At 43.9% G+C, this 12,978-nt stretch overlaps 1 protein-coding gene across 1 annotated transcript in view; it reads left to right on the forward strand.

The window, feature by feature from the left end:
- Positions 1–12,978, forward strand: part of DGAT2 (diacylglycerol O-acyltransferase 2) — a 32,338-nt gene that overhangs the window by 6,408 nt on the left and 12,952 nt on the right. The window contains exons 2-4 of the mRNA XM_077841877.1: positions 3,551–3,670; positions 4,913–5,020; positions 6,347–6,417. Coding sequence (XP_077698003.1) covers positions 3,551–3,670; positions 4,913–5,020; positions 6,347–6,417 — 299 coding nt within the window. The remainder of the gene's footprint in view (positions 1–3,550; positions 3,671–4,912; positions 5,021–6,346; positions 6,418–12,978) is intronic.

Below are 12,978 nucleotides of genomic sequence, written 5' to 3' on the forward strand. Positions count from 1 at the left end.
TTACATCAGGTAAGTATTTTCTCACTTCTGTAAGCAGAAACCTGGTCAGCTCCCACTTAAGTCAGAGTTTCCCTTATGGACTTAAATGGAAGCAGGATCACATGCAAGATAAGCAAAATGTGTGGGGGAAGGGAGGCTAAATAACATGTTGAAAGACATAGTCATCGTTGTTGGAGCTGAGCCTCAAATTAGCATCTACCTCCAGTACAGTGCTGCCTCTCTTTCAAACTGACTTTATAACTAAAATAGTGAGGGGACACAAAGGATTACTGCAGAGTTGCTGGTAACCTTCCCCACCACCCAATACTAGCTGGGAGTCTTGTGTCTTTAAAGGGGCACTGCGCTTCTCTTTGACTATCTTACTGACTAGCCTTACTCGCAGCAGCTGAAATTACTCCAACGTACTTTCAGTTTGTTTACACACCTTCATCAAATGCACCCACCAGCTCCTCAAAACAAGAAGCTGTGAGTCTTTGACAGCAACAGAGAGAATGTAAAAATGCAGTTCTAAAACCCTGCCACGTTCTGTTGGGTTTGGGGGTCCAATCTTGTATTGGAGACTACTTCAAGTTCATTTAACTTCTCAATTAAACCTAACTACTGCAAAACTGGCATCCCTCACAAAACTGGCGACGCTGTCTTCCCTTCTCTTGTGCTGCCTCTAACATCCTGTCTAGTATGCTTGCAATGTCTCTGGTTAGCTACTTGCAGCTTCTGTCCTCTGAATTTGGACCTGCATCTGACTGTTGTATTTGCATGTGAATTGTAAGTGCAGGGAGCCCCTGCAAGTGTGACAGGTAGCAGTGTGCTTACTGCAACTCTTAGAAGGTCTGCATGCTCACAATAGGTCAGTCACATTCCAACATAAGGATTTCCTCAGATTTGCCTAGTAGCGACCTTCAAAGGAGGTGGGTGAGGTGAATCCTTTCCCCACAAAGCAGTGTCACCCTCCCCACCGTCATGTAGACTGAAGAGGATTAGTAGCACTTTTCTGGGTGGACCATCCAGAGGCAAGGTGCTCCAGTGGATTGAACTGGGAGTCTATTCCCAGCTTGATCACTGACCTGCTGGGTGACCTGTGGCAAACTCTCTGTTCCACTGTTTGCACACCACCTATTGCAGTGGGGTCCTGACTGGAACCTGGGTGCTGCTGTAACACAAATAATGGGAGGCTCTACAGATGCTTAGTTCATTTGGGCTGGGGAGGGAGGAGAGACCCAGTTAGGACTTCCTCTGTCCCTGGGAAGTGCCATTGACACCTTAGTGACCTCTTCATAGCCCCTGTGACACTGGAGCACATGCTCCATAACCAAGCAAGGGGCTTTGTTTCCTTGCTCCTGATGCCTGCAGAGATCCTGTCCCCCAGTGACAGCTGCGGGGGGGGAGGAGGAGAAGGAACCTTGAGAGTTCAGTGGCCTCCCAGTATTATATGAGACTGGTGCCCTGTATAGGGAGGAGCTTGTGTAGCTGGGGGTGTCCTAGACAGTAGATGTACTTCTAGACCGTATATATGTGATGTTACAAAGTCATATGCCTATTGCCCTGTCAGTGACGCTTCTGTTGAGTTCTGTTCCCCCCCCCCCGCCCCTGTCTTTCTAGACAAAGCTCCCAGTAAATTGGGAGATCCCCATAGATCTTAGATAATGAGTGGTATGAAGTTGTCCCCATGGCCTTCCCTGTGCTGTTCCACTGACGTGCCTTAATACTCTTTCAGTCCTTAATGCCTCTGCTGGGACTGTCAGCAAGGGGACCAATTAGTATAGACTGAACTTAACATGTCCTTTAGGAACTGAACTGAGACTCCTCTCTCAAGCTAACAGAGTGCTTGTCTGCCTTATGACCATCTTGCGCTAGATTGAGGCCAGTGACCTGCCATAGGAGGAAAGCTACCTATCCAATTACTAAAAGAAAAGGAGTACTTGTGGCACCTTAGAGACTAACAGATTTATTTGAGCATGAGCTTTCGTGAGCTACAGCTCACTTCATCGGATGCTTATGCTCAAATAAATTTTAGTCTCTAAGGTGCCACAAGTACTCCTTTTCTTTTTGTGAATACAGACTAACACGGCTGCTACTCTGAAACCTATTCAATTACTAACTCTTGTACTAGTTCTCCCTGTGGAATAGTTCAGTGCCACCAAACACACTTCTCACCTCTTATGGAGTCTGACTTCACATAAAATTGCATGGCTCATTTCAAAGGAAAACTTAAAAATGCTTGTGAGCTTGTGGTTGGACTTATGCATTAACACTGGCTTCTAGCTAACATTGGTGAATAGAATTTGTGGTTTAAATCAAACTAATTGAAAGGTTACATCTCAAACTTGTAGTGAAACAGGGCATTTTTTATCTAAATCCTATTAGAAGCTAGCACCTGCAAGTGTATTCCTTCAGTCTAGAGGCTGCTTGGCAAGCCATGAACAGCTGGCCTTAATTTAAACCTGCTATGATGTAGTTAGCAGTACATTTCTTGTCACTTGTTCATGCTACGTTTATCTTATAAAAACTAATCAGGACTTGATGTTTGGTTAAAGCATCCATGTTGCTGTAGGGTAGAACTCTCTCCTAAATTCATACTATACCAGTAATCTGTCACTGACTTCTGCAGCTTTTACACTCCTGGTCAGTGCTTTGGATACATATTGGTACCTACTGCAAGCAAAAGATTTGAATGCTGACAAATAGCATTGTATACACTTTTAAAGCTTGTTGTGAATTTTTAACCAGAAGCCAAATTCCTTTTACACTTGGAATTTCCTGTCTTGATGGATCTGTAAATGTGTAACTTTCCAGCTGTCATCTTCAGGTCAAAAAACTTCTTGTAAGTAACAAACAAAACTTTAACTTCCAAAAAATCTGAAAGAGTGTCTGAATGATGGTGATCAATGTAGTGCAGTTGTTTGCTTTTTGTGGTTTGGTTTATTGGTCTGTTTGCAAACTTGAAGTTGACATTGTCTCTTTAAGAATAATTCTCAATAGTTTGATCTAGCATAGGATTACGAATATGGATTAGTTTTTCAAGTTGTAAACTGGGGAAACTGAGCAAGTTGCCTTTGGCCTCAGGGTGTCACTGCAGTTGGCAGTCAGGTATGGAAAAGATTCCTGGGCAAACCGCTAGACGTGTTAGTACACCTTGCAGTGTGACCATCACTGGCTTATAATGTAAACTTCAAAGTACAAGGGAGGCTGAAAGGACACTTGGAGTTTTAATGTTTACTATATAGGTTTTTGGTTGTATGCTCCATTACTGCACTTGGGAGCACTGAAGAGGATTTCTGCTGCTTTGTAGCAGTAATGGCAAGTATTTATAAAACTGCTCTGGTTAGTTCTAATATAACAGGTTTCCCCTTCAGGCTTTTTTTCTTAATGAGATGACATCCAAGAGACTAATGTAAACTATATAAATCCTGTTTAGTCATCTTAAACCAGAAGTGATTCCTGTAATCCAGCACAGACTTCAGTGTTCTATGACTTCTGTTTTTCACTTCAAATGAGGCTTTGTTTTAAATGCATGTACAGAGTAACTTTCTTTTTATTTTTCTGTTCTTAGGTACTGGGTCAAGCATTCTCTCTGCTCTGCAGGATTTATCCTGGTTGTCCAAGTCCAAAGTAGAGAAGCAACTTCAGATTATATCTGTGCTGCAATGGATCCTTACTTTCCTTGTCCTGGGTAAGAAATAACTTTCATTCAAAAATGAAGGTTCTTGATTAAAACTGTCCTGGCAGAAATCAAATCATGGTCATGAACAGCTAAGGTAAAACCTATTAGGTCTCCCTCTGTTGCTTAAGAACAGGGTGTTACTATTGCTAGATAAACAGAACACATAGGAAGGATTACTACACACATGTAAGCAGGGCTGATCTATAGGTATTGGAGCACAAGGAAGCAGACTTATTTTAAAATCCTCCCTTCTGTACAGTATGTGCTCTGTAGATAAACGTATGTGTTGCCATGAATGCTCCAAACATCGTTGAGAAAAGTAACAAATCTGCGTTTCTAGTGGCTGCTTCTTACAATATATTCTGAGCTTTGTTCGGTCTAGTTTTTAATCATCTCTCGCAATGTGACTCTTCTCTGGAGATTCCAGTCTAGTAGAACTCACTGTTGGGGAGTGCTTCCAGCTAGCTGTCTTATTGGTGACACTTGTGCACCTGCCATGTCAGTTGCAAAGACTCTTCCTTACTGCTTTAATACCTTCTTAGTTAAGTGGAGCTCTGGTAGGAGGAAGAGAAGCATTTTAGTTTTTTTTCTTGATTAATAATGCTAGTATTAAAGTAACTCAAAGTTGGCTAGTCTCTCTGAGCACCTGGATTGCATTGTCCATCTTACCAAGTCCGATTTGAGCCACTATCAGCATGTCTGTTGTCAAATAATTCCTATATACTGCCTGTTGGGAGTTTCCAGCTGAATTTCCTCTTGTTTCATCCCAGACATGTCAGTGGGACATAGGGAATTTTTTCCCCCTCTCCTAAATTAAAATCAATGCTAGCTGCTTTTATATGAGAAGTCCCAGCATGGTGCAAGGGTGTGTGTGAGGAACTTTTGTGATGGGAGACATCCAGTGCACTGAAAGTCTTACCTGTGATGCAAGAAAGTTGAGCCAGCAGCAGAATCTCCTCCACATGAGGCCCAGTGACCCTGCTGCAGTTAGAGGGAGAACCTGTGGTAGGGACAGGGAAATAACTGCTCTGAAGTAGGCTGCTCTGGATGAAGCTTTGTCTCAGCCCTACTGAAGGCTTAGTCTCAATGTGATGTCACTAATCTGTAACCACTAAATCTGATTTAGTTTAAAAATCCTTAAGTATGGCAGGGTCAAAAGTCAAGGGGTGTTAATGCTGATCAAAATACCCACTCTGCAAAAATGAGACTTTAATGCCATTTCCCCTCTTTTTATCCCTCTGGCAACTCCAGGTGTGGCTTGCACTGTAATCCTCATGTACATACTCTGTACAGACTGCTGGGTGATTGCAGCTGTGTACTTGGCATGGCTGGTGTTTGACTGGAATACACCAAAGAAAGGTAAGTAGTCGAGACTGCAGTATGCTGACTCTTCTTAGAGTGGTAGAGGCTTTACATAGGACATGCAACCAAATGTGCAAGACTCCCCATTATAGACAATTATGGAAACATGTATGTGTTGGGGGAGAGCGGGAGGAATAGAACGCTTGTTGGTTTGTGGCTGGCTTGCCGTCTAATGTAGCTTGTCTGTCCATGGCGGGGGCAGCCTGCAGTAGCTGGTGCCTACTAGTTACTCCACACAATCTTTGTGTGGACGCTTACTGTGCCCTGAGCGCCTTTGTGTGCATCAGCCTAATGCACTCGAAGTGTGCAAAACTAAAGCACATGAGAGCACTGTTAGTGTGCAGCAGTGTTCACACAGGGAATTAGCACAGAGTGGCTAATGCACTTTAAACTCACACCCTAGCTTAGTGCGCACTGGCTTCCCTGTGTAGACTAGCCCGTGTATCCTGCCTAACTGTCCTGGGAAGTGACTGCAAACTTTCTTATCCTTATAAATGTGTAGCCCTTCTCTAAATCCAACAAAGACCTTGTAGCAATGTGTTCCACAGGCTAATTACTTGTCTCTAAACTTTCTTACAAGATTCCAAAGTCCTCTGTTTGAATCTTGCAAGCCAAATTTTCCCTGCGCTTTTGCCAAGTCAGGTTTTAATTTGAAGTCTTTACAGTTAAGATCAAGTGGCTGCTTTGGTTAGTGATGCACATGTTGTCAGGGGTTTTGTTTTGAGTTACTATCTGATGGGAAATATGTATATTGACCTACTGTTCTCTGGAAACTAATTGAGAATGATCAGCTCTTAGTTCGGTTGACACACTTGAATACAGTTTCCCTCTGCTTGTAAGCTTTCTTAGTAGAAAAAAGGGCTTTTGTAAACAGAGGGCAATTAGGACTTAATGTCTCAGCCAGACTTTAACTCTACATAGCTTTCAATGCAAAAAGGTCCTGGTTGAGCTAATGGGACTTCTTCAGCTGAAGAAACTGAGGCAAAAGATGGTAAACTTGGATGTCTTGACACTACAAACCCGTGTTCAGTTCTTCTGTTTACATGGCACTGGAACTTGGGGACTTCTGGGTTCAATTGTTAACTCTGCTATGCCGTTGTTGCTTGTGGTGGCCTGACTCTCTTCAGAAGTGCAGAAGCCAAGGAGAGATGCAGGTGTTCCATACCTCTGAAAACGAGGCCTGAACCTGCTTTGTGCAAGTCTCTACCTCCCAGGGCTGTAGGGCATCTGTGCTGTCCTGAGATCTTCTAATGGGCATCAGTGGTGTTGACCTTCCAGACTGCTACTGATATTCTCAACTGCACTTTCTTCCCTTTTTTCAAGGTGGAAGAAGATCCCAGTGGGTCAGAAACTGGGCCATATGGAGATACTTCAGAGACTATTTTCCAGTACGGGTAAATAACCTTTTCTTGCTCTACTCCTGACTGTACAAAGGGCTCTTCTGTTCCTCTTAAAAATTTGTCTTGTGATAACCTCTTGGTTGTTGTGTTTTTTTTAAAAAAAACAAAACAAAACAAAAAACAAAAACAAAAAAACAAACAAAAAAACAACCTCTTTGACATGAGGAAACTAGCTCTTGTTCTGTACACAGGCCTTATTTTATCCTTATCTGAAACTGAAAAACCAAGATAGGAAAATGTGCTTTATTTAGGATCCCATCATATGATGTGTGTCTCTGAAACAGTCTGTTTGCACTGCAAACTTGATGCATCCCTAATCGATTCTGATAGGAATGTCATTTGTTTGAGATGACTCTCCGTTGACTCAAGGCATCAATTTGCCTTGGAGAAATCTGGTGGTACAAGATTATCCTATAAACAATGGATTTTCCTGTTCACACATTTCGCTGGTGGGGAGGGGTGAAGTGAATGCTATCCTCTCTGCATCTTGTACTCTTCATTTCAGAGAACACTACCTAAGACCAAGATCTAGTCCATTGCCCATAAGGCTCCCTGGTGGAATAGGGGGTGATCACTTCTAAACTTTAATTTTATTTTTAATATGCAAAAGCCCTTGGAGGGGGGCAAGAATCATTTTTATTGCACCTGCTTGATGGCATGGTAGCCTCAATAAATAGCTGTTCTGTCTCTGGGCTCCTGAGATGCTGTTCAAGTTATTGGTAGCCAGGGTTGAGACTTACCAGTTTTCATTAAGCTAGAGCATAGCACTTTACAACTAAAGAATTCAAGGCTTCCTGTAGGCCACTTGGTAGCACAAGACCTTGGAATTAGCAGGATTCCACTTCACAGCACAGTCAGCAGATGTTTCAGTGGTAACTGTGGAAAGGTCTTGGAGTTAAAGGTCTTTATCTCTAACAAAATGGACCTGCACCCCCTGGAAATAGCAGCCTGCTCCACTTCAGCAGTGGCCAAGTGTTTGTAGCTAATTTGGGAGGGACTCCAGCACTGGGGAAGTGGATGTGACTTGGATGTGGAATCCCTCTCCTCTTTATCTTGCAAATGCTCTCTGATCCTCTAGCCTATGCACCTCCCGCCCCATGCAACCAGTTTCTCAGCTAATAATTCTGACCCAACTAGACTCCTTGCTTGAGGAGAGGAAGGACTGGCAAGTTCATGAGATGGGGAAAACATACATGGAAGTAACCTTGCTGTGCAGCTAAGAACTCTTCAGGGCTAGTTAGAAGGCTTGGAACTGGGAAGAGGTCTGTTCTCAGAATGCCTGTTGGAGGAAGGGTATGTAGTTCTAGGTACTTATTCTAGGAATGCAGTGGTAGCTATTAAATAGTCAGTATTTGCTTACAGATACTATAGATCAATAATATCGAAAAATGCTGCCCCTATACTTTGAATAGATGTCTGTTGGCTTTTCAATGGTGAGCCTTGCTGGCCTTGGCAATCAGAAGCATAGCTCAAAACTAAGCACATCAAACAACAATAGCTTGTCAAAACTGTAACTCCCAGGGTTTTCTACTGGAAGCTTGTTGAACACTTCCTATGGGATTTCTTAAACCAAGGTGACTCCCTGCTGACTTGCCATCTCCCTACAGCTACCCTAGAGAGCATGTACTGCTACTTCACTGATCCTTGGGCCTTGCATATAGATGGTGAATCTAGATAAACATTTGTTTATCAGCCACATAAACAGTGGAATGTGAAGTCAGCAACTGATTCAGCACAGAGTTGGAACATCTGTGACAAATGTCATGCAGCAGGCAGGCATGGGGGAAGAGGATATTAAACAGAGGAAAAGCCATGAGCTCGATGCTTCCGGCTGTCCTCCACTGGCTGTGGATTCAGTCTTGGCTAGGTTATCCTCTCACCCTGAAGTCTCGGCATCAGACACCTGCCTCTTTGACTTGTGCAGAGAGCACAGCTCTTACGAAAAGCCAAAGTGGCAAATGGGCAGGACCCCTTCAGGAAGGGCTGTCAAATCTGTGGCCACAGATCCCTCTTGCTGGATCATGCAGGAATGCTGGTGTGATGCCTGCTACTCGGACTGCAATACTGCAGCATGTGTAGTTCTCATCCTGGGTTCTCTTGAGCCCTCTTGTGTATCCAGATGATTCCCTATCTATTGTCTTTGGCATGTAACTCTGTCTCTGTCCTCTGGTCTTCATTCCCTCCATAAGGACACATGCCTGATCTAGGCATGCTATCCAGTCCTGTCAGACTCAACACTCCTGGTATGATAAGGGTGTAAGAAGGCTACATGCAATCCTGAGCTTTCCCATTGGTGGGGTCCCATTTCAACGGCAATGCAGGGGTCACTCTATAGAGAGCTGGGGACAAAGTCCTGCTTATCTAGAACTGTGCAGCATCACATAGCTAATGGCCATGGCTGTCCCATGTAAGGAAACAAATGGGGGCACCCTGGTGCCTCGGCTGCCAAATGGCCCTGGTGCTTTTAGAAGCATGTTTGGAAAAATGCCTGTTACCTACATGACTGGGTAAGGCGTTCTGGGGGTGGGGGGAAGAGCTACAGGCAGGGTGGGGCTATCGAACAGCCAGCAACACAACTAGCCCTTTCTCTCCAGAGTTTGGAAGCCATGTGTACCTTTTTAAGCAAGAACCATATTCCTGTACTCCTGGTACTCTGTGGCCTTGTCCATGCTAGGAACCTGGCTATAATGTCCCGCTGCTGATGGTTTAGCTCCACTGGTGATAGCAAGTATCCTTCCCTCCAGGCTGAGCATTCCCACTTCCCAGAAAAGCAATGTTCTGGGCACAGCCCCCAGAATGTTCATCATGTGGACCTGCTCTGAGAGTGGCTGGAAGACACTGGCCTTAACAGCAGAGCCTAGGAGTGAAGCTGAAGCTCTGAGCACTGGTGGGAAAGCTTTCCCAAGGCTAGTGCAGATATACTCCTAGCTACTAACGCTGAGAGGCAGGAGCATGCTATGGTGTTTTAAACAGCTAATATTGTAGTGGCCTGATCAACTTCAGTGGGGAAGAACCACCCCGGTTCTCTCCTGAGTCTACTGCCTAGAAAGTGTCCACTTTGCCAACAGCAGCCTATCTGCTCTCTGATGGGAATGGTGACAAGCCAGCATGGGCAGACTTAAGGTGCTAACTACGATGTCATAAAAACTTGCTTAGGACAGGCAGGGATTGGTTGGTGTTTTAAAATCAGCCAGATGTGCACCTGGGTGTGATCTGAGACTGGTACTCTGCAGAAGTCTGTATCAGTGACTCTAATTAGAACCTGGGTTAATCTGTGCTGCCATCAGCTGTGGGGGAGTTCAGCAAACTCCAACCTTAGGCTGGAAGGGTTTATATAAATGTAAAATATATGTATTAAAGAATTGCTGGATGCTGATTTGGGGCAGGGGGGTTACCTTGGGTATGGAGGGACTGAGACCAGTTCCTCTAAGTATTGAACAGCTAAACATGCCATGAATAGCAGGACTCAAGTGTTATGGCGTTCGCTTTGTCATACATGGCTCCTGTGTAAACCATACTCTCTGGTCTGCATATGGGTGATACCAGACCAGCTACTGCCTCCTCCTAAAATGCTGGCAGGAGCCAGCTCTGACTCTAATCACATTCTCTGGAATCAGATTAAAATTTGCTCAGTGTTTGTCTAGGTCCCACTGCGGCCACTGAAATACTTCACTGGGCTGCCTGTCACCACATGGCTAAACAATAATGACCGTGAGCTTGCTCTACTGATCCGGACAGCAGACTGAATTTAAAAGGCAGAAATGACTCTGAGACGGAGCTCATACCTGTAGGGAGAGGTGTGTGACCAGGGAGAGAGCATAAATAGGTGCCACCAGCTAGGCTGAGTCCCTACACGTAAGGGATGTAGGCTTGGGAAGAATCAGGACCTAGGACAGCATTTGATCCCATGGCTGCTTGGGAGTAGGAGGAAGCATAAATATCCTACAGGAAGGTGCTCAAATCCTACAGTGAATGCAGTATTAAAAAACCTGTCCACAAGGTTGCTAAATGGCTTGAAAACCACCTACACAGGCTAGTGACTCCCTAAACCGACCCCTGACTTGTGAACTGCTTTAGCTAGTTCAGAGGAGGGACATTGGGGTGGCAAATATGCTATGAGGACGTGCCATCTGTTTTTTTCAGCCCTTGCACAGCCACATAGTGGGTGAAGTGCCCAAGGGAGATCATATGGGTCTGAAAATCCCTTGTGCTGTTTAAGGTGGAGACGGGAGGGGAAATCACACTGTGATGCAGAACTTTGCCCTGTATGAATCATTCCCATGATCACTGAGCAACAGTGTAATCTTCAACATCTGCCTCCAGTTTACAATCAGTGTTTAATTCTCCTACTGCATCTCTGCTGCTCTGAGCTACACAAACTACCAACATGTTTGTTTTGTAACAGCGAACGGTGTGGTAGTACTGAACAGATTTAAAAGCAAACCTGCTTAAAGTGCATAACCATGTAAAGTGTTTGCATTCCCATAGGGGAGCACTTACTGCCCATCCCACCACCATCACACTTGTATCTCTGCCATAAGCAAACTGCTGTGAATGAAGTATTCCTAAGCTGGGTATCTGGCACTAGAAACAAGGTATAAAATGGAGTGATTCAGGTATAGGACTGAGTCCAGAGATCTAGGCTTTACACCCAGCTGTGTCATGGCCCTGCTCTGTGACCTTCACTGTGTCACTTCAGCTCCGTGCTTCTGTTTTTTGGCCTCTCCCTTGTTACACTCTCACCCCATTTTTTTATATCTTGTCTCTTTAGGTTGTAAGTTCCTTAGGACTGGGGTTCCTCCTACCTCCCACTGTGTATGTACAGCACCTAGCACAATGGTGCCTCTCGCTTCTACTGTAATCTAAATAACTCTTAAATCCAAACAGTTTAAAACACATGAACACTGCTTGAAGAGCTGACTCGGCTGGGTCTGCAAATATGCAGGAGCACACTATAGGAGAACCTGGCTAACTCCAATAATGATGGGGGTGGGGAGTAAAACCTTTTGTGACTTAGTAAGGAAGCCAGCCAGAGTAATATTCTCATCAAAATGTACAAGTTGGGTTTTGGCAATCCCTGTAGCCAAGCTTGCTATGCTGCGGAGTGGAATACTCATGGATGTGGACTGTTTCATTTCTTGTGTAGCACTTATGAAGTCTTAGGGTACTAGAGTTTGGTCTCTTATGCCTAAGTCTCTGAGAAGTGAGGCTTGGTTACTAGGCTGTCTGTGCTGCAAGGTGCATGTAGGGGAGGTTGTACTGTATTTTGAAACTTCCAAGGCTTGAAACAGAGGATGCTGAACATGAATCCTGTGTCCTCTCTCTCCTCTTTCAGTTAAAGATCATGCCAGATACAAAACTGACCTGCTGCCAAAGGTGTAGGGAATATATTTAGTGAGGTTAGCATGTAAGGGAGCAGAATAACATGAGTTAGTAGGGCAGTAATAAGCTTAGGAAGCTGTTGGCTTAGTAAGGCTTATGTCTGCTACGACTTAGTGACTGGCCCTGGAAGTAGGAGTTCTTTGAGCTTAGCAATGTAGGTAAACTGCAGTCCTAGAACAATTTCTGGAGTTCTGCAGCCTGAGGTGTCTGTCAAGATAAGGTCTATACAAGGCCTAACCTTTACTAATGTCCATCTAGACCAGGTGCTGTGACTAATATTTACCTGTATCTGTTAGTCTGTTGCGGTCTAGAACCACTAGACTATGCTTTGTTGGATTCTAGAATCCACTTACCAAGCATGCTCTGCTAATCCTTGCTTATCTATTTATGATAATTACAATCTACTGATGATTGCATAACTTTGTCTTGTGTCATAAAGTAAAGGCCTTCATTTCACTCAGGAAAATTCTCCGTAAATCAGCATTGGTGCACATCAGCACTTACACTGTTTATCTCTCTAAACCAGTGACTCTCAACCTTTCCAGACTACTGTACCCCTTTCAGGAGTCTGATTTGTGTTGTGTACCTCAAGTTTCAGCTTGCTTAAACTACTTGCTTACAAAATCTGACACAAATACAAAAGTGTTATAGCACACACTTACTGAAAAATTGCTTACCATATAATTATTAAAAAAAAAAAAATCGTGACCCTCAGGTTTTGAAATCCTGATATACTATGTAGGGAACTATAAACACAGTCATGGTCTGTATGAAATTTTAGTTTTTACTGACTTTGCTAGTGCTTTCATGTAGCCTGTTATAAAACTAGGCAAATATCTAGATGAGTTTACATATCCTCTGGAAGACCTCTGCCCCTGGTTGAGAACCACTGCTGTTTGTGCATGTTAACCCTAAAGGGCTCAGCTTTATAAAGTGCCTGATTGGTCATAAGAGATGCACAGTCAAAACTATGAATGTGTGTAGCTTAATGCTGGCAATTTAAAGTTCTGCTGAAGCTATTCAAGAGACAAGATTGCAGCTGCAAACAGCCTCTACTTAATATGACTATTTTAAATAGCACCTGACAATTATCTTGCTAGAAAAGTCAAAGGTGGCTGCAGGCAGCCTTGCACCATTTGTGCAAATGAGGCTTGTAAGAGCTTTTCCAGCTTG

This window comes from Eretmochelys imbricata, chromosome 1, assembly GCF_965152235.1.
Source record: "Eretmochelys imbricata isolate rEreImb1 chromosome 1, rEreImb1.hap1, whole genome shotgun sequence".
Taxonomy (NCBI): domain Eukaryota; kingdom Metazoa; phylum Chordata; order Testudines; family Cheloniidae; genus Eretmochelys; species Eretmochelys imbricata.